This window comes from Echeneis naucrates, chromosome 6 (genome assembly GCF_900963305.1).
Source record: "Echeneis naucrates chromosome 6, fEcheNa1.1, whole genome shotgun sequence".
Taxonomy (NCBI): Eukaryota; Metazoa; Chordata; class Actinopteri; order Carangiformes; family Echeneidae; genus Echeneis; species Echeneis naucrates.
Window position 1 is genome coordinate 2,671,599 of NC_042516.1, and position 27,329 is coordinate 2,698,927.

A 27,329-nucleotide genomic window follows, 5' to 3' on the forward strand; every position below is an offset into this window, starting at 1 on the left:
ATGCCAGTTTCAATTCGTTGTACTTTGCTAACTTGTATTAAATTAATAATTAAATGCGCTGAATATCTGTGAAGCCAAATGACTGCAAACCAGCAGCTACATGAGAGTCAGAAGATGACCTTATCAATGTGCACTTGACTGGATGAAACAGATTGAAATATCTGAGATCTTTGTTGAGTAAAACCACAGCAATGAGACATTCCCAACAGTAGGCAGTCACAATAAGTGTCCACTATGAATGTGTACATAGTAAGAGAACTGGACGGCACTGTTCAGGCTGTGTGCTGAATAGGTTTCTCAGGCTTCCTTTGGTTTTAATTGCTTTGGTGTTTTAAATTTCTTCTCCAGCTCAACCAGCTAACAGCATTACCACCAATTTTGCAACCAAGTTTCATAATGAGAGATATGATTCAAAGATATTTTACCCAAACAAAATGAGACTACACACTGAGTCAATGTGTGTGATCATGCTGTCCTCCCACCCTGGAGGAGGACATTAGCCTTTTCTAATTCGGTCCCTGGAATGTGACAGTAACTTGGTAGGCGTAGATCATAGCGGTGCCCAGACCCATTGAGAGCCTTATCATTGAGAGAGTACAGCTTCTCTGCAATGTCATTGCGTACAACCAGAGCAAAAATCTTAGCTATGTAGCGATGCTTTGCAAAAAGAAGATAGAGTTTCTTCCTCCTCCATGCCACGTATCGACAGGGGTTATCGGCACGCAGAGTCACCTGTGGAGAATAACGATTTAACAGAGATATAAATTCTGAAAGCACTTACATTGGTATATTAAAGTATATGAGTTTCATTGATATATTAACAAAAATAGATGCATGCAAACTTTAAGTTGTAATAAGGAATAGTAGTAGTTTCTACCTAAAATGAACATAAAATGATAGAAAACAAAACATTGGCATACATGGCTGCTGCACTGAACCATGGCATTTACAACTAGAGAGAAAAACTGCATCTCAGTCTTTTCCATGCAATCACTGATTTGTTCCATCCTGTAACCATATCAACATTGAATATTAACTAGTTCCCTCACTTTAAATAGTTAAAATCTAATTTTTAACAGTACAGCTTAGTGGAGTGCATTGTGAGTGCTATGTCACTGTAATAAACAATGCTCAGACCATTTATACTGTCTTTTTAGTTGTTTCAGTGGTGCTTAAGCTTTATGTGTTTATTAGAAAATATTAAGATTTGCTAAGGGCCACAGCTCAATTTAATCAAGAGCCCAAATGAGCCAGTCCAGTGACCCAGCGTTAAAAACTCCAGGACCATGGAAATGGTCCACCTGAAAACAAATGCAACTGCAGGTAATATAGCACACCATATCGCATGATATACTTCTCATGCCACGACGTGGAAAGCATCGAAATACCAGTTGCAAATTTACCCACTTTGGGACTAATAAAGGATTATCTTATCTTATATCTCCAAAGCAATTGGGCACATATAAATAAGACATACGGAAGAAAACAAAGGAACACAATAAAGGCTCAGGATAGTCTCAGAAAAGCTACAGTAATGCTACAACAGGATTACTACTGTCTGAATATTTTTGCACATGCAGAAGTTTAAAAGAATTAACCTGAAAGACACCCTCCTCTGATGGTCTGAGAGAGTCCCACTCAGGTGAATCCAGAAACTGGAAAGGGTAGATATAATGAAGAAACTCTCCATTTACTGTCACACTGACTCTGTAGGAGAATGTATGGAAAATTTTAATTACACTCTTATTTAACATGACATGCACATCAACACTTTGGTATTAATGATTATTGAACTATGTCAATAATCAATAGAATGTTGGACATTTGAATCCCTATTTTCAAATGCTGCTAATAATAGTGCACATATAGTGGACTTGGGCTTCAATCTATACTTTTTATTGCAGCTTCTCTCAGCTTGCTCATGTTCTCTCTCCCCTCTGACCCTCTCGTGCTAAGTCTAATAAGGTCTAAGAAGGCAATAGCTGTGATGATTTGATGGGGTATCACTAAAGATGATCTGACCTTTTATTTTTGCTTTTCTCTAAAAGTAACCACACCTGCTTGATTGCCTGCCTCTTATTTGTGTTTAAACATATTTCACACTTTCCATAAAGGCATTGAATAAAGTTCAACTTCAGTGCCAAGTTTGGTTCCTTAGCAGAACCCTTAGCATTAGCTACAGCATTTGCAAGGTATGACTGGAGCATTTCACTTCTTTTTCCCCCTATCTAGACTTCCAATTCTTTATCAGAGAAATAGCAGCTTCTGTTACTAACCATGTTTCGAAAGTCTCTGTCTCTCCCAGTTCCTCTCCTCCCTCTTCCTGTCCTCATCCTGCAGGGGATGAATCATCACTACCCCATGTTCCTGCAATTCCTACTGCTCTCATATCTTCATCAACTCCATAAAGCATTATTTATATGACCTCCATGCAGCACCATATGTTCCTGCCTACACCTGTTAAAATATCCCCTCCTCCTGCTCTCATTCTTTACGTACCCACCCACTGTACTTGAGGTTGAATATGACATGACTCAGGCTATGTCAAACAGTTTTGTAGATTTTGATGAGCACTTGTACATCTAAATAATTTTGAATGTGTCTTTTTACTTTACCATTATATTTCACGACTTGGGCTGCTAGATATAACAAGACTCAAATTTATGTCTTCAGGAAAGAGTCTTACTGCGCTATTTAGTCACCTGCCAGATAGAAGCACTGTCAGCTTATCTATGGCGGTTTTTCCCTCAATGGCGAGGCAGTGGTTCTGCTCTATGGTGTGGATTTCTCCGTCGCAGCAGGTCACTATCTTCCCAAAGTGTGTGAGCGACACCCCCAGTTTTTGAAACAGGCAGTGGTACAGCTCCTGGAAATCCTTCTCGAAGGAGACGCTTCTAAGCCGGTATGCAACATGTAGAACCTGTCCCAGACACACGCTGAAGAGCGCGAAACTCCACAGTAAAGAGTCTGTGGTGCAGGGTTCGGACCAGGCCCAGAGCGTACAGCAGAAGAAGCCCAGTGTCAGGAAGGTGAACAGGTAGAGCAGTCCGTAGATACCGCTGCCGCCCATGAAGCCGAGGAATAAGAAAATGTTGGCGAGGTGGAACACGGAGCTCTCCAAGCTGTCTCTCCACTCCCCACATATCGGGTAGGTCGATGCGACGGGCTCCACGGTGAAATTCATGGCTTCGAAGTCCGGAGGCTCCATGTCTGACCAGAGTGAATGAAACTAGTGGCAGAGTTGACTGAACTCTCACAGTCAGCGTCCTCGCAGGCTGAGTGGTCAGAACACACCACGAGGACAAGAACATTTGTTCGCGAGAACACGGCTTCTCTGTGGAGAGCACCGATTCAGAACATGGCCAGAGAATGTCCGGGTTTAAAAAAAATAAAATAAAAATCTAGTTGACAGAATCAATAGTAATAACACTCCTATTTAGACAGAGTAACATGAAGCAGCCTCCTTAACTACGCTCAAACAAACGTAAGAAGAGGGGGTGAAGTCAATATTAATTAACTTGAATGTCACATTTGATTTTTTTATATTGGATTCTCTAATTTACAATATCAATTCATTGAAATTTAATAAAACTCTATATAAAATTTTAACTCACTTTGCCAGTCGGCTGTGCAGCCACGATATATACAACAGACAAACATAAATATATCGTTTTGGCTGTGGCCAGATTCTCAATTTCAAAGGAGTCAAATCAAGATTAAAAGCACAAACAGACTCAGAATTCCTTCTGCGGTCACAATCCATGTCTCCAGATGCTTCTCAATGGTATTCACTTTGTGAACATATTGGTGTGATTTCCAATAAATGTAAAAAAGGTTATTTTTAACAAATAAAACAACTGCATTTGATATGTCTGTGTGATACTGGCAAGTTGACAAATCTAAAAAAAAGAATATTTTTTCTTCATTATTTCTAAAAATACTCCTCATTCTAATATGAAATATTGAAAAAGAATTATTATTATTCAAATGGATTAATAGTGAGTAAGTAAAAGACAGGTGAGTGGACAGGAGCTATGGAGGCCCATAAGACTTTGTGATTTTTTGTAGCTGGAGAAGTAGACATACTCTGCTATCATCTGTAACCAGTGAAGGTGACTGTATTTGTTTGCCAAAAGTCAGAATATGAGTGTTGATGGCATATCTGTCAGACATATGGAGCTGCTGCAGAAGCCTCCCTCCCAGGTCCAACCCAGTTTTCAGACACACTATTAACAATGAAGGACGAAGGAGTAAAGAACAACATAGAATTGTTGCATTTTTGTGTACATGGAAGGGTGTATTCAAACAGAGCTTGCACATCCCCTCATAACACATTCTATTTATAAAGCACTTTACCATGGACAATCTGTGTGTGACAGTGTTGTGCATAGGTAGGAATATGTGTGAATACGTGTATTTCTGTTGTTCAGCCTATGTACAGATATCAATGGACTGAAATGTACCCCTCTGTACTGATGTTGGTAGGGAACAATCAAAATAGCTTAATAGACTAATGGCACAGTATAGACCTGACTCCAAAGCCTGACTCTGGCCCATATATTTACACATATAGGTCGATTCCATCTGCTATTCTCTGTCATTGGCTCATGCTCTAAAGGGAGAGACTTGAGCTTGAAACCAGGGCATGTACGGGACTAGAAAAAATTCAAGCAGGTGTTCCAATTATAGGCAACACATGCTATGCTATATGCATTAAGGCAGAGGGAAAATAGCTGCTGAGCAGCACGCGCTCAATCACACACCACTTTGCTTAAGGTGTACCCACCAGAAACAAAAAATAATGACTCTGCTTCAATCTGCTCATGTTATCTTGCTGTTTTATTTTTAGGTCTCCCTTGATAGAACTGGCAGGGTAGTAGTTCCAGGAGTCCACTGAGGGTGTCAGATTCAGGGCATGTTTAACTCTCCTAAACAACAAAGTAAAACCTGTGTTACGGTGTATAGTCAATGGGAATCCAAGTGCAGAATCAATACAGCAAGGCAGGATAAATCCAAACTTAAAGCTTTATTCTCAGCCAAGCAAGGTAACAAAAAGTCCAAACATAGTAATAAGCCAAAACTAGGGGATGTAGTTAAGCTGGCTGAGCAGGAAAGGCGAGATCATAGCAAACTGAACTTTGAAGGAAAAAACTTAAAGCAATAGTATATATATATATATATATATATATTTCATATTGTTCAGTGGAGTACATCAGCCGAGTTCCATGCCGACACCATCTCCTTCCTGGGCTTCATCGTAGCCCCTGGGAGAGTACAGATGGACCCGGCTAAAGTTAGCGCTGTGGCCAACTGGCCCACACCTGATAGCCGCAAGAAGGTTCAGCAGTTCCTCGGATTTGCTAACTTTTATAGGCGGTTCATCAGAGGCTTCAGCGCCATAGCGGCCCCACTGCACGCACTAACCTCATCCAAGGTACGGTTCTCCTGGTCTCCAGAGGCAGAGACGGCCTTCCAGACCCTGAAGTCCCGCTTCACCACAGCTCCCATTCTCACAATGCCGGATCCCAGACGACAGTTCACAGTAGAGGTGGATGCCTCCAATGAGGGAATTGGGGCCGTCCTCTCCCAACGGTCCGACCTGGATGGGAAAATGAACCCATGCGCCTTCCTATCCCGAAGGTTATCTAAAGCAGAGCGCAATTATGACGTTGGCAACCGAGAGCTGCTAGCGGTCAAGGTGGCCCTGGAGGAGTGGAGACACTGGTTGGAGGGAGCCGAACAGCCATTCATTGTCTGGACGGACCACAAGAACTTGGAATATATACGCAAGGCCAACAGACTGAATTCCCGTCAGGCCAGGTGGGCGCTCTTCTTTAACCGCTTCTCTTTCTCCATCTCTTACAGGCCAGGGTCCCGGAACATAAAACCGGACGCCTTGTCACGTCTCTACGACCCTGAGCCGGTTGCCAAGGAACCCGAGCCTATCCTGCCACTGACCTGTGTGGTTGGAGCGGTGACTTGGCAGATAGAAAATGAGGTTAAGCAAGCTAATGGTGAGGCTCTGTCACCTAGTGGGTGTCCCGAAAATCGATTGTTCGTCCCGGTCAACCTACGCCCACAGTTGATTCATTGGGCCCACTCCTCGCTGCTTTCCTGTCATCCGGGAGTCCGGCGGACGATGTTCGTCATCTCCCGGAGGTTCTGGTGGCCTGCCATGGAATCGGAGGTTCGGGAGTACATCGAGGCGTGCCCGGTCTGTGCCAGGAATAAGGCGTCCTCCAGGTCACAAATGGGACTATTGCAACCCTTGCCCATCCCTTCCCGACCTTGGTCGGACATCTCGATGGACTTCGTCACAGGGCTCCCACTGTCCTTACGGTGGTGGATAGATTTTCCAAGATGACCAGATTCATTGCTTTACCGAAGCTGCCTTCAGCCAAGGAGACGGCTGAAATAATGATAAACCAAGTGTTCAAGGTTCATGGTTTTCCTAAGGACTTTGTTTCAGACCGGGGGCCCCAGTTCGTGTCGCGATTCTGGAAGGAATTCTGCCGACTCATCGGGACCAAAGCCAGCCTGACCTCAGGCTATCATCCGGAGGCCAACGGCCAGACCAAACGCCTCAACCAGCAGCTGGAAACCGGCCTCCGTTGCCTAGTGTCCCAGAACCCCTCGACATGGAGCAACCACCTGGTCTGGGTCGAATATGCCCACAACTCTCTCCCCACCTCAGCCACCGGATTCTCTCCCTTTAAGTGCGTTTACGGGTATGACCCACCCGTTTTTTCGGCCCAGGAACCTGAAGTAACGGTCCCCTCTGCCCACGCCCTGATCCGCCGCTGCCGACGCATCTGGGCAGCGGCTTGACAGGTGTTGATCCGCCAGGGGGATCGCACCAAGAAAGCGGTGGACCGCAAGCGACGGCCCGCACCCGCTTACCGTCCAGGTCAGAGAGTATGGCTATCTGCCAAGAACTTACACCTTCGGGTTCCTTCTAAGAAATTGGCCCCACGCTTTGTGGGGCCTTTCCCCATCACCAAGGTCATCAGCCCGGCCGCAGTCCGTCTGCGCTTACCTCGCTCCCTCCGGATCCACCCCACATTCCATGTCAGCCAGGTCAAACCTGCCAAGGAGAGTTCCCTGGTCCCGCCCCTCCCACCCCCTCCTCCTCCTGAGGTGATTGATGGGGGCCCGGTCTATAAGGTCAAGCGGCAGCCTGACAGAATTAATGAATATACTGATTATATAAGTAAATTTGATAAGATTTTTATTTTAAATATGATTTAAACCAGCATTTCCTTTAATCCCAATTTCATGTTCCAGTCTCTGTAATAAAACATCATGGTCACTAGTGTCAAATGCAGCACTAAGACCCAACAGGAAGAGTATGAGGGTCAAGCTACCGTGTAGAGACATTAGAATATCCTTGGTAACTTTTATCAGTGCTGTTGTGATATATTCTTCAAACAAGCCATTACTATCTAACTGTTCACACAATTGGTTTGCAACTGCTTTTTCAAGATCATCAACCTGTGTAGGGGAGAAGTCCTCTATTGAAATGATATTGGAGCATGGGCACAGAAACCATTATATGTGATTGGGTTACATCCCACCAAATTTTTTAAATTAATAGTTTGAACCTCCCACTTTTCCCACGTTTATAATCAAAGGTTCAGCCTGTCCACTCAGTGCTGTTTTTCAAAGGACTTTGTCAGTGCTTATTCATCGAATCTGTTCCACCTGTTTATTGAGAGAATATGAACAACTAACTGCTGTCCATAGATCTATATACTTGTGAGAAAAAGCCTGTGGAGTCAACCAGGACCAGGATCCAGCCCGACCAGTGGTGCCAAGAGATCAGGTGTATGTGAAAGTCTTCCGTCGAAAATGGCACGAGTCTAGGTGTGAAGGAAGCAAGACTTGGTATTACATAATTTCTGGTTTCTTTTTTAACATTTTGGATCCTACCCATCCTGAGGAGACGGTGCTTGCAAGCAATGGACAGACACACAAACATGATGATTGGCCTGCAGGGAGCTCGGATGGTAAATAATCTGACAAATGGACAAATGACTCACATGCGTCCAGTGGTCCAAGGACTACTGGGGGACGTAAAGTTGTTCGCTACACCGGATAATTTGAACAATGCTGATGATTCGAAAGACGAATCAAGAGTAAGAGAAGATGGAGTTCTGAGTACAAAAAGCCCAACAGGGGAGACATGGACATTAAGACCTGTTGATGGACTCAATGAACTGAAATCTTTAGATGTGAATTTGTGTGTTACTAACAGATACACATACTCTTTAATAGTCAGAAATATCGACTACAAATAGAAAATCTCCGGGCACCAACCTGTCATCCAGGGTGGATAACCAAATTAACAAAACTGGAATAAAGTCTCAGAAGGTTGCTAAAGGATGAGCTTGAGCACTGTATTGTATAAACACAATAATAAAATAAAATAAAATAAACACAATATATACACACATATATTTTGCCTGCATTTATCCTCATAGTTTAACACCACAAGGTGTGTCAACTTTTTATGAGATTGATGCACTTGCAGCTAAATGTTTAATTATTCCAGTTCATGTCTGTGACCATCACCAGCCCTCCCTCAAAGCAAGTTTATTGGTCTTTATTGAGTTAAATTACCTTTGTGAGGCGTGGAGGACAGTGCCACAACACAGCGAATCTTGGGGGAAATAAAGGACAGACAAGACGCAGCAGGATGAACAAAGAAAGGGAAGCAAGTAGTGATGGTAGTATATGGTATAGTGAATGTTGCTGTGATTTTCCTGCCACCTCCTCAGTCCAGAGAATTTGTATGTTTATCTTTGGAGTGTCCCAAAAGAGGAACCAAATCAAAGCAGTTCAGACAGTGGATATAGTGATCGGTTGAGAGAACAGCTCAGCCCATTTTGGCCAGATTCATCAATTCTTTGTGATTTGACCTGACACAAGCTGGTAAAAAAGCCAGACATGCATGTGGACATTCCCTAAATATTCTTGATACAATCACCGGAGTGGGTGAGGGGATTCAGGCTCCCTCCACCTCTTTAGCGCGTGGGAGCACTAAAGATGCCAAACCCACAGCCCCAGAGATCCAACAACAGCCAGCACCACTGAACTGTTAAAGCAAGTTCATGAAGGAGCAGGACATGAGGGCCCCTCTCTTCCCCCCAACAACCAGCCATCCACCCCATACCCCACCACCCGCGGTCTAACCAGAGTCAGCCCCATGACCTGGGGGTTAGCAAGCGCAAGCGTAGGCCCATGAGTAGGAAGTGATGCAGGGATGGTGTTTACAATATATTGATAAAGTGTTTGCTGTCATGGTTCCAAAAAAACAGGACCCCCGAGGCAGAGAGAGATGAGGTAAAACACAATCTTTTAAAAGTCAAAGTAACAACCAAAGTAGTGCAATAGAAAATGGTGTGGGATTCAACCTGGAGGGGGATGTCTCACCAGTGGAGAGCCAGACTTTCTGACCTGTTTTTTGGCAGGGCAGGGATCCTGTGAGAATTCCCCAAACTCAGATTCCGGGTGGCCTTACAAGATCTGGTGGGCTCACTGGGGATGGTCTTTGACGAATGGGACAGCTACTTCAGACTCCTGGTCAGGAAACATGGGTGGTTAAAATTCCAAGGAAGCCATGAATGGAGACATACCTATGGCTGAGCAGACCAGGGAGTTGTGGTTATATTCCACCCATGGAAGGTGGGGGGCCCAGAAGACAGGGCATTGGGTAGCAACGCAGTGAAGGGCGGACTCCAGGTCTTGGTTGAACTGTTGTGTCTGGCTGTTAGTCTGGGGATGGTAACTGGATGAGAGACTGACTGAAGTACTGATGGATGAGCAGATGAGCAGAGGAAAACGGAGGACCTCATTGGACCTCAATGTCTTCCGGGATGCCATGGTGATGGAACACATGTTGGATTGGCAGAGAGGCTGTTTCCACGGCAGAGGGTAACTTGGGGAGAGGTGGGCACATTTGGAGAACTGATCAACAATGGTGAGTATGACTGTATTACCTTTGGAAGGGGGCAATCCGGTGATGAAATCCAGGGAGATCTGTGATGAAGGGTGCTGAGGGACTGGGAGAGGACGTATTAGGCCAGACGGCGCTCGATGGGAGGATTTTCTATGGGCACAGACAGAACAAGCTGACACATATTCCTTGATGTCACCATGGAAGGCCACCAGAAACGTTACTGTAAGAACGTGAGCATCCTGTGGATCCCCGGATGGCAGGAAATCTTGGAGTTGTGCCCCCACTGGAGGACAGCGGAACAGTGTTCTCCCCTCTACCCAAACATGACCCACACATGATTTCATTCCCCTGCCCCTCTATATGGGCACCTTAATTACTGAGCGGCCACACCTGTTAGGAAGGTGACAGACAGGATGAGGAAGGATCAGGATTATCAGATGGAGGGGGGCATATAACAGTGATGGAGAAGTTGAACCGTCCCAGAAACACCAAGCCTGGCATGAGTTCAACCTGCGAGCAGAGTGGGGGTAGGAAAGATTCTTGTGGTCAGTCTGAAATATAAATGGATGTGTGGCTCCCTCCAGCCAGTGCTTGCTGTAGGGCAAATACCACGGCCAGTAATTCCCTATTCCCCACATCATAATTCCTCTCCGCTGCAGACAAGAGAAGAAAGCAAAAGGATTCAGTTTCTGGGGAGTGGAGTGTTTGGAAAGTACAGCCCAAGTACCAGAGGCATCTATGTCCACAGCAAACTGTCAGGAGGGGTCAGGATGAGTGAAGGAAGACTGGTGCAGAGGTGAATAGGGCTTGAGAATTTGGAAGGAGGCTTCCGCCACTGGAATCCAGTCAAAGGTTACCTTAAATTGAGAGCATTTAGAGCATTGAGGGGAACTGCTACCTTATTGTAGTCCTTGATGAAGTGATGGTAGAAGTCAGCAAATCCCAAGAAGTGTTGCAGCTGTTTCCTGGAGGATGGTGTGGGCCATTCTGCCATGGCTTTGATCTTCTTTGGGTCTGCCCTAAGCTGGCCCTCCTCCACGACAAGGCCTCTAAATAACACTGAGAAGACATGAGACTTGCCCTTTTCGGCTTTAATAAAGAGTCAGTTCTCCAATAGTCTTTGGAGGACCAGGCTGACGTGCTGCACATGCTCTTTAAGGTCCCTAGAGAAAATCAAAATGTCATCCAAATAGACAAAGATAAACTTCTTAAGCAACTCTCTGGGCATGTCAGTGACCAGGCACTGGAACACAGAAGGGGCATTAGTGAGTCCAAAGGGTATCACAGGTTATTGTAAAAGATTGAGAGGGGTGTTGAACGCCATCTCCCACTCATCCCCCTCCCAAATCCTTACTAGATGATAGGCGTTAGGCAAGTCTAGCTTGGAGAGCACCTTGACTTCATGCAGCAGGCTGAAGACAGAGTCAATTAGATGGAGAGGACATTTGTTTTTTAAAGTTATGCCATTTAACCCACGAATGTCTATGCAGGGTCAAAGGGTCTTGTCTTACTTCTGAATAAAGAATCCCAAAAACCTCCTGGAGGTGGTGGTACTCTAGGGGCATGGACGATAGGTCTAAGGGCTAAGGGATGTGTGAACGAGTTGGTGGAGATTACAGTGTGGTGCAGCAATGACAGTAAGAGTGGCAAAGCAAAATCCAATTGGTTATAGAAAGTGAGGAGCAGTCTATGTGTGGGTTAAAGGGTGAGTAGTAGTAGAGAAGTGCTGGATGAAGAGAAGGGTGAGTGTCTCATGATGGTTTCTGGAAAGCAGGAGTGAAATAGGGACCGTGTGGTGGGTGATCTGGGAGAGGAGCCGGCTATCCAGGGCAAGTACTTCTCTGGGCTCCTCAAGCCTAACTGGCCTCAACAACAAACGCAGAGTAAGTGAAATTGTTATAGACTCCAGAGTCACTCTGAGGGGAAGTGACTGACAAGATCCACATATCAGCACTGAAGTTCAGCTGGCCTAAGCTTCATCCGACCCAGCTGCATGGGTTCATTGAAGGCTGAAGCTGGGGATGGAACCGGCAAGAGCTCATTGGAGGCACCTGTGGGCGAAGAGGCAGAACCCCAAGGTGGGTGGGAGGTGGGTGTCAGGGTAGCCTATTGGAGGGGGCTTCCTCCTCCTATCTCGCCTTTCCCTACGTCTTTCGTGCAGCCTGTTGTATAGGTGGATGGCAAGAGAGATTAGCTCCTCTATGGATGAGGTCTCATCACAAGCAACTAACTCATCCTTAAGATCCCCATTAAGGGCTTGCAAAAAGATGCTCTGTAAGGCGCAATTGTCCTCCCACTCTCAGCAGCCAAAACAAGTCAGTTACACTAGTGGACCCATGCCGAAGGGAGAGGAGACGTTTTGCGGCCTCTTTACTGTGTAACAGGTGATCAAAAACCTTTTTCATCTCAATAATAAACAGGGAAAAAGACCAGCTAACAGAGGAGCTGGAAGAATGTAACGCCACTGCCCAAGCTGAAGTTCTTCCTACCTGTAAGCTCATACGCTACATTGGAGCTGTCTGAAAAGTATGCATTCTGGCTCTGCCATTAGTTTGTTATGTGCACTGGCTCTTTAAGAGAAACAGGAAGTGAGTGTTCAGACTGTGCCACGCAGACTCTGAACACTCACTTGGCCAGTCTGGCCATCTGATCAGGCAGTGCCCCATTAGGCCCCTGAAACAGAGAAATGGGATGGGGGCCGCATAACCGGGACGATGAGGACCCTGGTCAGACCCTGATCAGTTTGATCCAGAACACAGAGACAGCAAGGTGTTGTGTGCTGTAGCTGTGTTTGAGTTCATAAAAGGCATTGTCTGTGAGTATTGCAGTAAAAAAAGATGTTTAGATGAATATTATATGTTAGAAATGGTACATTTAAGTAGTTCATCAGTGTTTTAATGAACTATTTACAAGTCTTACCTTTCAGTGCATTATTTTATTTCATATTGATGTAACGAGACAGTCTATGATTTATATTAAGCTTGAATTCATAATCACTGCATAATTTGTGTATACTGATGCATGTATACTGTATCCGTTTATTACAGTTTCATACCTGCCATATAAACAACTCATCCTGGCGTCTGCGACTTCTTGTGTGGGGGTGTTTAACTAACTAGAAAGTGGTAAAGGTTTGCATTGATGCAAACATTTTCTGCAGGTCCCTACATCTCCTGAATACCTAGCGGGAGTGGGGATGAAGGGCTCCTGAGGCAGGTGGAGCAGGAGCAGCCAGAGGTGAGTCAGCATCGGTTGGCTTGAGGTTGGAGAGCTGAGCTGACAGTTGGTCCATGCAGTCCCCCAGCTGGACCACACTGCTCCTGAGATCGCCAAAAACTCCAGCAACATCTCATAATGCTTGTCTGTGCTCTACCAACAACTGAACTCTACTACAACTGAAAGAAAAAAGCCTGAAACAAAACAAAACCAAACAAGGAGCCAAGGGCAAGGCAGAGGCAACGCTGATGAGGACACACCATGTAACCTGACAAAAAGGGAAAAGAAGGCACAGTTACAAAAGACAAAAAGGTGGTCACTGGAGAACTGGGTAATCACTTAGAATAGATCACTAGAAACACAGAACAGGCTGAATAGTCTGGCAGCAAAGAGCAATCTGAGGAGGGTATATATGGAAGGTTGATTGCAGGCAGATTCAGAGCAGGTGTGCCTCGTGAGCCAAGGGAAGAGGAATAGAAATGCCCACTGGGCACAGGGAGGAGGAGCAGGGGAGGCAAGAAAGTTAAAAGATGATATTTTTGAGTCTCCATATTCTCTCTATCTGGACGAAACTATCTATGTATCAGTTCACAAGCTCTTCTGCATATGTGTGAAGTACCGATCATAGAAGCACAATAAGTTTGTCAGTACTTACTTGGGGCTTGTTGATCATCTCAGTGGTGATGCTCAAGGAATATCAGATGCTGTTGTTTTTTTCCTGAGTGAATGTGGCCTGGACATCAAACGTATGGTGGGAATTGCTACAAACAGCGCAAGTGTTACGGTCGGAAAAAAATCATTCAATTTTCACACTGCTCAAACAGAAGCAGCTGAGTTTTAAGCGTATTCGCTGCGTTTGCCACTCACTGGATAAAGTGGCTCATAAGGCAATGCAACTTCTTCCAAGCAATCTGGACTACATGATAAGAGAAACCTACAACTAGTTCACACACACAGCAAAATGCCAGAGTGACTATAACAGTGTCTACAAGGCCGTCAATGACGATGGAAATCCTCTGAAATTCATGTCCCCCAGCTCAACCCGTTGGTTGGTGATCTCAGACTGTATCAAAAGAATTTTAGAGCAGGAAGATGCCCTCAAGATGCACTTCAGTTTGGTTTCAATTGCCAACCATTGCTATGCAGCCAGGCTTTTGAATGGAATGTACAGTGACAAATCAATCAGTCTGTACATGCATTTCCTCCTTCCCATGTTGATGGAAATCAAAACTGTGAACAAATATTTCCAGATGGAAACAGGAGATATGCTGGGTGTTTTTCGGGCTCTTGACAGGCTGTACATGTTGACATTGAGGAGAGTTGTGAAGCCCAGCATACTGCACATGAACAACGACAGTCTTCTCAGGGAACTTGACCTTAAATCATTAAGCCTCTACCTCTCACACCAGGTCATGGACCTGGGGTAATCATCAACAGCTGGAAGCCAACACATTAGCACAGGAGCAGGATAGTTTTTCTACACACTGCTTTGATTTTCTAAAAGAAGTGCTTGTGTAGTATCAAATGTATCTTCCTGCATCAATTGAAATGCTCCACAAACTGGAGCTTTTTTGTCCAAAGCTGGTGATGTAAATAAATAGGCCTGGAGTAAAAGACTTGCCCGCTGAGTTTTCACCTTGGAGAGCCAGTGGAGAAACATTGAATCAGCCGGCTTCTCAAGTGATCAGGCCATTGACGATTTTGGCTGGAAGTTGAAGCATTTCAAGAGGCTGGAGGAAACCAGTGTGTTAAAGATTTAGCACTGGGTGTCATCAGATTGTCATCAAATGGCCACGTTGAGAGAGCTTTTTCCCAGGTGACGCTGCTAAAGGATGACACCCAGACTGGGAAATTGCAGTGTAACAGCAGCATTACACATCTGGGTGTTCAGTCAGTAGTTTGGCAGCGGTGGAGCTGATGACTTCACAGGCTACCGCTGCATCAGCTGACGGGGGGGTGTAAACAGTGATAACAATGGTGTACGTCAACTCCCTTGGTAAATAATACAGGCGCATTCCTACAGCCAGCAGTTTGATGTCTGAGTTATAGAGACGTTCCTTCATGACATTTGGAAAAGTCTCTGTCTCCCCGTACCAAACTGTAACCTGGGACCTCAACGCTGCTGTCCGGGATGTGTGAGTGCAGCCATGTTTCACTGAAGCAAAATATGCTCCAGTCACGGTATTCCCTCTGGGTCTTCACAAGCGCTGCCAGTTCGTCCGTCTTGTTCCCCAAAGACCTGTTGTTCCCGTTATGATCGCTGGGACCGCTGGTTTGTGTCTTCTCCTTCTTTCCCTCCGTTTCGCTCCGGACCTGCAGCCCCGGCGTCTCCTCCGTAGCTCCTGCGGGACCACAGGCCTGTCTCCAGGCAACAGCGCGGGTTTACACAGCGCAATCAACTGCCACAACTGCCGGCGGCGATCTTCCAAGTTACAAAAAGTAGGAAAAGTAGGAGAAAAACCAAACCAACCAAACCAACTAAAGCCATTTCGCAACTTTAACAGAAAGGTTGTGATTGAACAGAAAAAAAACAACAAAAGAGCGAACCAACAAATTAACAAGTTTACATGAAACACGACGAGGAGCTGCGGCTACAGGCTGCCGCTAGAATGGCAGCAAAAAAAATAAAAAATATGGCTCCTTTCCAGCCTCATGGATGTGTGCTCTGGCCTGACCAGAAATGGATTGACGTCCGCCATTTTCAAACCTCCCCGACAGCTGTTAGGGATATATGATTCATGTATTAGCCAACTGGCCTGGCTCCCAGTGACTATAAAAACTTCTTCAAGTTCTAAACATTGTTCAAGTTAATGGAAGTTAATGGATGCTGATTCTGCATAAAGGTCAAATAATTTTTATATCACCTATATTATTTGCACTGTGACGGATTTTGGGAACTGTAACCCACTTATTCTATGGCATTTGCTGGTTGGTTTTCTGTGTTTTTTTGTGTTTGGAATCTCAATCAGCTGCTGTAGGGCCAGGTGTGTGCATCTTTCAGCACCACAGGTGTGGAAAGCAGTGAGGAGAAAAAGAGACTGTTACCAGCTGACCTGCGCACACTACTGAATCACCCCAAGTCCCTCCTAGAAGCTTTGGAGCTGGCCTTGGAGAGGGAGATGCTGCATACTGGTCCTCTGGGGGCTGTTTTGGAAAAAGTGAACTGCAAGTGGGTTGGGCACAGCAGCACCGGCCTGGGCCGAAGAAGCCGCTGGTGCGGGCTGTCATGCTGCAAGAGGAACAGCACCCTAGGTCAGGCCCAATGACCTGCTAGGGTTATGGCCAGTCTGGCCATCTGATCAGGCAGTGCCCCAATAGGCCCCTGAAACAGGGAAACGCGATGGGGGCCACGTAACCGGGACGATGAGGACACTGGAGAGGCATCCCGACCCTGCAGAGATGGAGACACAGCACAACACAATAAAATAGATGTGTTGCCACCAGTAGAGGAGGTGGATAGCCAGCTGGAGTGGCCTGTGATGTAAGGCCGAACATGGACAGATGGCTGCTGGTAGGCCCTATTGGAGGAGCGCACTGCTCTGCGCTGCTGGACACAGGCTCGTCAGCAACACTGGTCAAACCTGACATGCTGTAAATCCGGGACAAAGGTTTTTCCTACAAGTCACTGATCAGTCACTGATTCGCGCACACCCATGGTGGGGGAGGCAATAGTCAATCTAGGGAAAAGGACAGTTTGCTGCGACCCTACAGGACTGTATTGTGGGGCTAGATGTTCTGAAAGCATTGGACTGTGTCATCAACACCAGGAGAGGGATGCTCACTTTTCTGGATGAAGATGTAATTCAGATGGTGGGGCATCTGCCCCAGCTGGGTGGCGCAGTGGCCCACACCACCACAGCAATAGCAGCTGAGACAAAAACTGACACAGTCCCCTGCTGCACCTCCCCCAATGCCCCATCCGCTATGCATGCCACCTCGGCTACTGCAGGCCCACACCCACACCCCATGCTGTCAGCTACTTGCATCACCCCCTCCAATGATTCGCCTGCACTATATGCTGCACCGCCTCCAATGAACAGTGTCTGCTGCATTGCCTAACAGCAGGGAGAGAATCTTCGCTGTAAGGGGGATCTGGGAGAAAAACTGTGATGGCCTGACCCCCAGCGAACAAGGTCTGCTGTGGCAGTTCGAGTTCAAAGACTGTTTTTCATTGTCAGACAATGATGTGAGTTGGACAGATCTCATCCAGCACGACATTGACACAGGAGATGCACTGGCCATCAGGATGAGACCCTGGCAAACAGCGTCAGACAAAGAGCTGCAGGAGGTGCAATGGGCAGGACTTATTGAACCTTCAACCAGCTCTAGGGCCTCCCCTGTCGTCATGGTCCCCAAAAAGATAAAAGATGACTGGCAGTTCTGTGTGGACTTCAAGCCCCTCAACAAAGTCACAAAAAAAGATCCCTACCCCCTCCCACGCATTGATGAGGCCCTAGACACAGTGGCAGGGCTTGGTTCTCTTCCCTGGATCTATGCAGTTGATACCAGCAGGTTCCCCCTGCCCCAGAGGCCAGGCCCAGAACTGCTTTCTTCACCAGTGGGGGCCTGTGGCAGTTTAAGGTCCTTCCATTTGGCCTTTGCAATGCTCCCGCCACATTCGAGAGGCTAATAGACGAGATGCTGTCACGCCGAAAACGCGGTGAAGTGCATTGCAGGGTGAGGACCCAATTGCAGGTGTCAGAAACCAGGTAGGTGACAAAAAAAAAGACTTTAATCTGAGCAAAATTTACAACATAAACTGAACAAGAAAACATGGACAGAGCACAGACAAATCTGACAGGGCATGGACAAAACGACAAGGCATGGACAAGGCGTCAAGGCAGAGCATGGACAACGGACAAGCAACAAGGATCCGACAAGGACTAGACCGAAAACAGGATTTAAATATACAGTGCTAGACAAGACACAGGTGATCCACATTAGGGCAGGGAAGGCAATCAACATGGGACACAATCAGGGAGTAAAGTAATGGGAAACACGAAGGAACCAGGACTACAAAATAAAACAGGAAGTTACAAGGACAGGACAGAATTAACTCAAAACCTGAGAGTACCCCCACCTTAAAGGACGGCTACCAGACATCCAAAAACCAAAAAATGTTGAAAAGGCAGGATTACATATACATCCGGGGATGCTTCTCCTTCATTCACCTTGAGTGAATGTAGCCTTGGCCAGGAGGATTTGATGTCTTCAGGTGGTATCCACTGGTCACTGGCTGTTTCGGCCCTTAACCACAACAGCCTACCTGTGGCGGGCCGGCAGTGGTGGCCAAGTCACTGCCCACCTCCTCCTCCTGGCTTCCAGCTAACCTCCTCCCTCCTACTCCATAACCAGCACGAGGCTTTCTCCGCTGCCTCCCCCATCCTGCGAGCTGCAACCTTTCTGTCCCTCCCTCCCAGTCCGATGGCTGTGAACATTCTCCACACCGACTGGGCAGGAAACCCTCGACAGCCGACCTCAACAGGGAACAGCCATGCCTGCCATCCCTTCTCCCTACACTGGTGCAGAAGGTCCTGATACTTGGCACTTTTTCTCTCAAACGCCTGCTCACACCCCTCTTCCCATGGGACAGTAAGTTCTATGAGGATGATCTTCTTCGCCTCTTCTGACCACAGTACCACATCCGGCCTCAGGGATGTCTGGACAAACTGCGGGAACTTCAGCCTTCCCCCCAGGTCGACCTTCATTTCCCAGGATTGGGCCTTTTGCAGTAGACTGGGTTTTGCTGTAACTGTGGTTGGTGGCTTTCCCCCTTCCCTTACAAACTGGATTGCTGTGGCCTTTAGATGTTTCTGCCGTTTCTTCTTCCTCTCCTGCTCAAGGGTGTCAGCAAGTGTCATGAGCACCTTGTCATGGCGCCACCTGTACCTTCCTTGGGCAAGTGCGGTTTTACACCCAGACAGGATGTGTGCCATGGTTCCTTTCTCCCCACAAAGCTTGCACAGTGGGCTGTCAGTCAGTCCCCACCTGTGCAAGTTTGCTGGGGTTGGGAGTGTGTCATACACTGAGCGCAGTAAAAAGGAAATGCGAAATGGTTCCAGCCTCCATAGGTCTGCCCAAGTAATCTTCCGCTTGGGGAGGTCCCACTTGGTCCAGGCTCCTTGGGAAGATAGCGCCACAGCCTTTGACCTTCGCCCTTCCTCCTCCAGACTTCTAACCTCCTCCTGGATCATTGCTCTTCTGTCCCTGGTTCCTGCTTTGCTCCACTGCTGGAAATGGGCTGCTCCAAGACCCTGCCTTCCTATGCACGGTGCTCCGATGATGTCACGGATCTTCAGCATGCTCTCTGCTTGTGCGACCGCTGACTCAGCTCCCCACTTGCGGCCGGATCTCGTGGTGATCCCGGCATGTTTGATTTGGTCATCGTGGGAGTCTCTGTAGGTCATAACGACTCGGCACTTGGCAATCTTAAATTCCTCGACCACGGACGTCAGAGGAAGTTGAAGTTGTCCCGATCTGATGTACAGGCCTACTGAGGTGAAGCTTGGAGGAACCCCCAGCCACTTCCGGAGATACTTGTTGATTTTTCTCTCCATTCCTTCCACGCTTGTCATCGGGGCTTCATACACAGTCAGTGACCATGTGAGTCTTGGCAGCAGTCCATGTTGATAGAGCCACGCTTTAAATTTCCCTGGCAGTCCTGACTTCTCGATTCTCCTCAACCATTCCTCTGTCTGCTTCTCCATATTGACGATGTTGTTGTGATCGGCCAGTGATTTGTCAAACCACTTTCCGAGACACTTGATGGGGTTTTCCTCTAATGACGGGATCAGTTCCTCTTGCACATGCAGCCTAAACTTGTTGGTCAATTTCCCATTTCTGATCACCATGCTACGGGATTTCTTTGGTTTGAACTTCAGTCTGGCCCATGTTGCCACATGGTCCAGAGCTGCTAGCACCCATCTCGCCTCCACATGGGTCCTGGTTGTCACAGTAAGGTCATCCATGTAACCCCTTATTGAGGGTTGTTGAATGCCTGACTCCATCTTTGGACCCTTTGCCTCCTTTGCTGCAGCCGTAATCAGCAGATTCATTCCCATGACAAAAAGGATGGGGGAGATTGTGCATCCAGTCACTATGCCCTTTTCTAGGCTCTGCCACCGAGTTGTAAAATGGGCCGCCTTGAATCGCATCTGGATCCCTCCAAAGTAGCTGGTGATCATTCGCGGGATGTGGTAATGGCCTAGTGCTGCATGGATTAGGGCATGAGGAATAGATCCATAGGCGTTGGCCAGATCAAGCCAGACTACTGTCAGGTTGCCATTTCTGGTCTTGGCCTCGCGGATCATCTGGGTAAGAACACCCGTGTGTTCCAGGCATCCGGAAAAGCCAGGTATTCCGCCTTTCTGGATAGCCGTATTGATGTATTTGTTGTCCGTCATGTAAGAGGTCATCCTTTTGGCCAATACAGAAAAGAAGATTTTTCCTTCCACACTTAGTAGAGATATGGTTCGGAATTGCTCAATGGTTGAGGAGTTCTCTTCCTTTGGTACAAAGCATCCTTCTGCCCTCTTCCAGCACGATGGAATGGCACCCTTTCTCCAAATTCTTCGGAACAGCTTCCACATCCTCCGAAGGAGCATTGGGCACTTTTTATATACCTTGTAGGGTATACCGCTGGGGCCGGGGGCAGATCCTGTAATGGACTGTTCATGGCAACATTGAGTGTCTGTGTTTTCCAAATGCTACTCAGTTGGGGGTGAATTCTGTTTGGTTTTTTTTTTTGGTGTGTTTGGCAATACTGAGGGTTTCCGAGTTTCAGTGGGTTCTGTCCTGTTGCCCATTGCTTTACTTCCTGGTTGTTCTCGCCTGTTGTAGAAAGGTAAAAAGTGACAGCCTTGGTTCTGGGTTTTTTTCCCCCACACTCCTACACTCAATTGGCTTTTCCCAGAATGTGAATGAACCCACTCACGCCTGCAATCATATCCTTGATCTTGTCCGAACATATGGCATTGAAATTGACAAGCTAACAATTTTTCCTCAAAACTATCTCCTGACTGACCTTATTATATTTGAATTTACTTTAATGAGCTGCATAGCAATGAGGAATAAACTCAGCTATAGAAGATGTTCTGAAGTTCAATCTGAAGTTGCTGTGGCTAAATTTAAAGAGAACATTCAGTCATCATTCCCAACAATGCCATATCCAAATTCAAATGAAGATTTCTCCCATACACAGGTTGATGACCTTGTGATTAGCACTATGGCCACACTATGTTCAAATCTTGATGGTGCCGCCCCTCTCAAAAAGAAAGTAATCAACCAGAGGAGGCTGGCTCCCTAGTATAATTCCCATATCCGTGCCTTAAAGCAGACACCCGCAATCGGAGGGCCTCCGCCGGGCAGCCTCGAGCTGGCCTTTCTGGCGGACGGTTCCTCCGGCCCCCCTGACCCGCGGGTTCGTCTGCGAGGCCCCTTGGATGTATCCGGGTCGGGGCGGGGTTGGGGTCGGCTGCTGGGGTTTTGGGTAACCATCCAACCCGCCGCAGCCACCGCCGTACTCCCAGGCAGCCGAGCCGTCGGAAGCGAGACCGAGTAGTCCCGTCTGACTCAGAGGCCCCGCCACGGAACCGGAGGCTGCGGGGAGAAAGCGGAAAAAGGCGACGACGACGACGACCAAGGGGGGAGAAGGAAGCGTCTCCCTCATTCCGTCCGTCCGTCACCTCCCTCCGACCGCCTCCCGCTCTCAGTCTCCGGGCCTATCCGGCGAGCACAGAGTTTCTCACAGCCCTCCCCGTTCTCCCGCGGACCCGCGGATGACGAAAAATAGGCTCGCCTCCGCCGGAAGAGGAGCGTCGGACGGCCGCAGCGGCTTCGAAAAGGCAAGAAAGAAACCCCCCCACCCCTCGCCTCTCTCGGGTTGTGCGTGCGTTGGTGGGGGAGAGAGAGGGGGGGTGGGGTTGTCTTTTGCGGCTGGGCTACCTGGTTGATCCTGCCAATAGCATATGTGAGACGTGATGGTTCTCTTGCGGTAAGCGTGTTGCGTCATTTCCGGTCACTGGCGGTCACTGGCGGTTGTGCTCTCTATTGTGCTTTGTCATCTCTGTGTTGTTTCCACTGTTCTTCTGCTATTATTTCCTAATTCACTCGAGTAATCAGGCAGAAAATTATTTTCACACCAACACTAGGTTTTAGAAGTCAATATCTCCCCTTTCTCCAAAGGTTATAACCGTTTCTGCTCCTCCACTAATCAAACTACCTGATTAGCAATGTCCTCTAGCTCTCTGTCTCCACTCTCTGTTCCTCCTTCTCCTCCTCCTCTCCTCTCTTGTTCTCTGTGCCTCATATGTAGTTATTCTTCTGCCTCCTTTTATGATAGCACCTCTTGTCATAGATGTAGGATGATGGTAGAAATGGAGGCGAAGATTAATGAGTTAGAATCCCGGCTCCGCACTTTAGCTAGCCCAACCTATGCTAGTGTAGCTAGCCCCCACTCTGTAGCCGGTGCGGGCCAACCTAGACGAGCAGCTCCTTCATATGGCTTCATACGGCAGCTAAGATAGTTTCTTCCCCCCCAGTGGCTCCCGACCAGCCGGGATCTAGTCAGGGCGGCTGGGTGACTGTCCGAGACAAGAGGCATAGTCGTAGGCAGCAGCCCCCGGTTCACCACCGAGCAGTTCACTTTTCCAACAGGTTCTCCCCTCTCAGCGACACACCTGCTGAAAAGCCGACTCTAGTGATTGGTGATTCTATTCTGAGGAATGTGAAGTTAGCGACACCGGTGGCCATAGTGAAGTGTATCCCGGGGGCCAGAGCAGGCGACATCCAGTCTTATCTGAAACTGCTGGCTAAGGGTAAACGTAAATATGCTAATATTGTTATTCACGTCGGCAGTAACGACACCCGACTTCGCCAGTCGGAAGTCACAAAAATTAATGTGGAATCGGTGTGTACTTTTGCTAAAACGATGTCGGACACTGTAGTTTTCTCCGGCCCCCTCCCCAATCGGACCAGTGATGACATGTACAGCTGCATGTCGTCATTTAACCGCTGGCTGTCGAGGTGGTGTCCCGAAAACAACGTGGGCTACATAGATAACTGGAAGTCTTTCTGGGGGAGACCTGGTCTAATTAGGAGAGATGGTGTCCATCCCACCGTGGACGGGCCGCTCTCATTTCTAGAAATATGGCCGATTTTATTAGAAATCCAAAACCCTGACAATCCCGGGTCGAGACCAGGAGGCAGAGCCGCAGTTTAACACGCTCCTCTGCGCCTCAGTCAGAGCGGTCATCTGCCGAGAAGAGAATACTCTCTGTCTATGTTTATGTCTATAGAAACTGTGTCTGTCCCCCGACCACCTAAATTTAGAAAAGTTAAAAAACCCAAATTAAACAGAACAGGAGCTAAAAACAAAAACCAAACTGTAATTAAAACAGCCACAAATTCAGTCTCAAATAACACTGCGATCAAATGTGGACTGTTGAACATTCGATCATTATCATCAAAATGTCTACTAGTTAACGATCTCATAGCTGATCACCATATTGATTTATATTGTATAACTGAAACGTGGCTGCAGCAGGATGAGTATGTTAGCATTAATGAAGCTACACCCCCAACTCATGTTAACTTTCATATCCCTCGTACCACAGGTCGAGGAGGAGGGGTGGCTGCAATATTTCAGTCAAGCCTATTAATCAACCCCAGACCAAAATCTGGCTGCAGGTTTTTTGAAAGCCTCACTCTTAGTCTTTCCCACTCGGACTGGAAAGGTGAAAAACCAGTTCTGTTAGTTACAGTATACCGTCCACCTGGTCCGTACTCAGAATTCCTATCAGAGTTTTCTGAGTTTATATCAGAGTTAGTACTCAGTACAGATAAAATCATTATTCTGGGAGATTTCAATATACATGTTGATGTAGAAAGCGACAGCCTTAGTTCTGGGTTTCTTTCCCTACTAGACTCAATTGGATTTTCCCAGCATGTGAATGAACCCACTCACTTTTACAATCATATCCTTGATCTTGTTCTAACTTATGGCATTGAAATTGACAAGCTAACAATTCTTCCCCAAAATTCTCTCCTGTCTGACCATTACCTTATTACATTTGAGTTTACTTTAATGGGCTCCACAGCATTGAGGAATAAATTCAGCTATAGAAGATGTTTATCTGAAGCTGCTGTGGCTAAATTTAAAGAGAACATTTGGTCATCATTCCCAACAATGCCATATCTAAATTCAAATGAGGATTTCTCCCATACGCAGGTTGATGACCTTGTGACTAGCACTATGGCCACACTGCGTTCGAATCTTGATAATGCCGCCCCTCTCAAAAAGAAAGTATTCAATCTGAGGAGGATGGCTCCCTGGTATAGTTACCAAATCCATGCCTTGAAGCAGACATCAAGGTAATTAGAAAGAAACTGGCGTTCCAGTAAGTCAGAAGAGTCTCACAGAGCCTGGAAAGACAGCCTAAAAACGTATATAAAAAAGCTCTCCACAGTGCTAGAAGTTCATATTACTCAGCACTCATAGAAGAAAACAAGAACAACCCCAGGTTTCTCTTCAGCACTGTAGCCAGGCTGACAGAGAGCCATAGCTCAGTTGAACCAGTGATCCCCTTAGCTCTAAGCATTAATGATTTTATTAGTTGTTTTTTTTTCAGACAAAATTCTCATGATCAGAGGAAGAATTTATCAGCTCTTGCCTACGTTAGATAAAAATCCCCTTCTGAAGACGGCAACTGCTGAATTAGCTGCAATGCCTCTTTTACATCTGGAATCATTCTCACCTCTGAATCTCTCAGAGCTAGCTTCTATAGTTTCATCATCCAGACCGTCAACCTGTCTATTAGACCCAGTACCAACTGGCCTCTTTAAAGAGATCTTTTATGTAATTGAGCCATTCATTCTAGATTTGGTTAATCTGACTTTATTTCTGGGTTATGTACCTCAGGCACTTAAGACTGCGGTCATCAAACCCCAGCTTAAAAAGTCTAATCTTGATCCAGATGTTTTGGCAAACTATAGACCCATATCGAACCTTCCATTTATTTCTAAAATCATTGAGAAAGCTGTAGCAAAACAACTACACGAGCATCTGGATGGGAACAGTTTGTTTGAAGAGTTTCAGTCAGGATTTAGAGCCCATCATAGCACAGAAACAGAGCTGGTTAAAGTCTCCAATGACATTCTAATGGCCTCAGACAATGGATCAGCCTCCATACTTCTCCTTCTAGATCTTAGTGCTGCATTCGACACCATAGATCATAATATTTTACTACAGAGACTGGAACATGAAATTGGAATTAAAGGAACTGCACTAAGGTGGTTCAAATCCTACTTATCAGATAGACATCAGTTTGTTCATGTTAACAACAGCTCCTCCTCATGTACTGTAGTCAGTCATGGAGTCCCGCAGGGTTCAGTACTTGGACCAATCCTCTTTACGCTTTATCTGCTTCCTCTAGGCAACATTATCAGGAAACACAGCATCAATTTCCACTGCTACGCAGACAATACTCAGCTGTACCTATCAATGAAGCCAAATGAAGTCAGTCAGATAGTCAGACTGCAGGCATGTCTTGAAGACATAAAAGTCTGGATGACTGGAAATTTTTTACTTCTCAACTCTGACAAAACAGAAGTTATTGTACTCGGTCCTAAGCACCTCAGAAAAATCTAATCATCTCATCAGTCTGGACGGCATCACTTTGGCTTCCAGCTCCACTGTAAGAAACCTTGGAGTAATTGTTGACCAGGACATGTCCTTTGTCCCTCACATAAAACAAGTTAGTCGGGCAGCTTTCTTCCACCTGAGAAACATTAGGAAAATCAGAAACATCTTTTCTCAGGATGATGCAGAAAAACTAGTCCATGCATTTGTAACTTCTAGGCTGGTCTACTGTAACTTATTACTATCTGGATGTTCAAACAAATCTCTAAAAGGCCTTCAGTTAATTCAGAACGCTGCTGCACGAATATTAACAGGAACTAGGAAAAGAGATCACATCTCTCCCGTGTTAGCTGCTCTTCATTGGCTGCCAGTAAAATATAGAGTAGAATTCAAAATCCTTCTTTTAACGTATAAAGCTCTTAATGGCCAAGCTCCATCGTATCTCAGAAAGCTCATAGTTCCTTACTGTCCTAGCAGGCCACTCCGCTCTCTAGATGGAGGTTTACTTGTGGTTCCTAGAGTCTCCAAGAGTAAATCTGGAGGCAGATCGTTCAGTTATCAGGCTCCTCTTCTATGGAACCAACTCCCAGCATCGGTCCGGGGGGCGGACTCTTTAGTAACTTTCAAGACCAGGCTTAAAACTTTCCTGTATGACAGAGCGTACAGTTAAAAAGTCCTCTACTCTTTAGGTATGCTGCAATAGGCCTAGGCTGCTGGGGGAAGGACTGAGCTTCTCTCTCTCTCTCTCTCTCTCTCTCTCTCTCTGTCTCTCCCTGTCACCCTCTCTCCCCCACTCCCTCATTCTCTCTAACTCCCTCCTTGCATGCGCTGATAAAAACCATCCTTCTTAAAAAAAAAACAAACAAACAACAGTTTCACCCAGTTCTAAGCATTTATACTGCATTTACTAACCATGTTCTGCCAAAGTCTCTGTTTCTCCCAGTTCCTCTCCTCTCTCTCCCTGTCCTCATCCTGCAGGTGGTGACTCATCGCCATCCCATGTTCCTGCAACACCTGCTGGTCCCATATAGCATGAATTCTGTATTACAGCTCAACTCCATGAACATCATGCAACAACATGTTCCTGCCTACACCCCCCCCCCCCCCCCCCAATGCCTGTCTCTCTCTCTCTCTCTCTCTCCCACTCTCAGCCCAACCGGTCGAGGCAGATGGCCGCCCCCCCTGAGCCTGGTTCTGCTCGAGGTTTCTGCCTCTTAAAGGAAGTTTTTCCTTGCCACTGTTGCCAAGTGCTTGCTCATCGGGGGATCTGTTGGGTCTCTTTAAATACATTTATAAAGAGTTTGGTCTAGACCTGCTCTATATGTAAAGTGCCTTGATGTAACTTTGTTATGATTTGGCGCTATACAAATAAATCTGATTTGATTTGATTTGATTTCAGACATCAAGAAAATTAGAAAGAAATGTAAAGTTGAACCAGTGATCCCCTTAGCTCTAAGCAGCAACAATTTCATGGAATTTTTTACAGATAAAATTCTCAAAATCAGAGAGAGAACTCAT

The 27,329-nt window shown here is 46.5% G+C and overlaps 2 protein-coding genes across 2 annotated transcripts; both read right to left on the reverse strand.

Moving 5' to 3' along the window:
* Positions 1-133: 133 nt before the first annotated feature.
* Positions 134-3,208, reverse strand: popdc3 (popeye domain cAMP effector 3). Its single transcript, XM_029505215.1, has 3 exons — positions 2,703-3,208; positions 1,599-1,707; positions 134-732 (listed from the first exon to the last, which is right to left on the reverse strand). The coding sequence occupies exons 1-3, from the start codon at positions 3,206-3,208 to the stop codon at positions 466-468; spliced, it is 882 nt and encodes a 293-aa protein (XP_029361075.1). The 3' UTR covers positions 134-465.
* A 15,260-nt stretch (positions 3,209-18,468) lies between these two features.
* On the reverse strand, positions 18,469-21,842 carry LOC115044587 (uncharacterized). The gene is made up of 2 exons (XM_029503707.1): positions 21,588-21,842; positions 18,469-20,841 (listed from the first exon to the last, which is right to left on the reverse strand). The coding sequence occupies exons 1-2, from the start codon at positions 21,840-21,842 to the stop codon at positions 18,469-18,471; spliced, it is 2,628 nt and encodes an 875-aa protein (XP_029359567.1).
* Positions 21,843-27,329: the final 5,487 nt, after the last annotated feature.

What these genes read in the sequence shown, in the direction of transcription:
- LOC115044587 (XM_029503707.1), bottom strand. Translation starts at nt 21,842, where the DNA reads ATGAGGGAGACGCTTCCTTCTCCCCCCTTGGTCGTCGTCGTCGTCGCC. An exon ending in CCTCGCAGACGAACCCGCGG is followed by an intron (nt 20,842 to 21,587) that starts GTCAGGGGGGCC and finishes TGCCATGAACAG; the next exon opens with TCCATTACAGGATCTGCCCC.
- popdc3 (XM_029505215.1), bottom strand. Translation starts at nt 3,208, where the DNA reads ATGGAGCCTCCGGACTTCGAAGCCATGAATTTCACCGTGGAGCCCGTC. An exon ending in ACAGTGCTTCTATCTGGCAG is followed by an intron (nt 1,708 to 2,702) that starts GTGACTAAATAG and finishes ATTCTCCTACAG; the next exon opens with AGTCAGTGTGACAGTAAATG. An exon ending in CAGAGGAGGGTGTCTTTCAG is followed by an intron (nt 733 to 1,598) that starts GTTAATTCTTTT and finishes TATTCTCCACAG; the next exon opens with GTGACTCTGCGTGCCGATAA.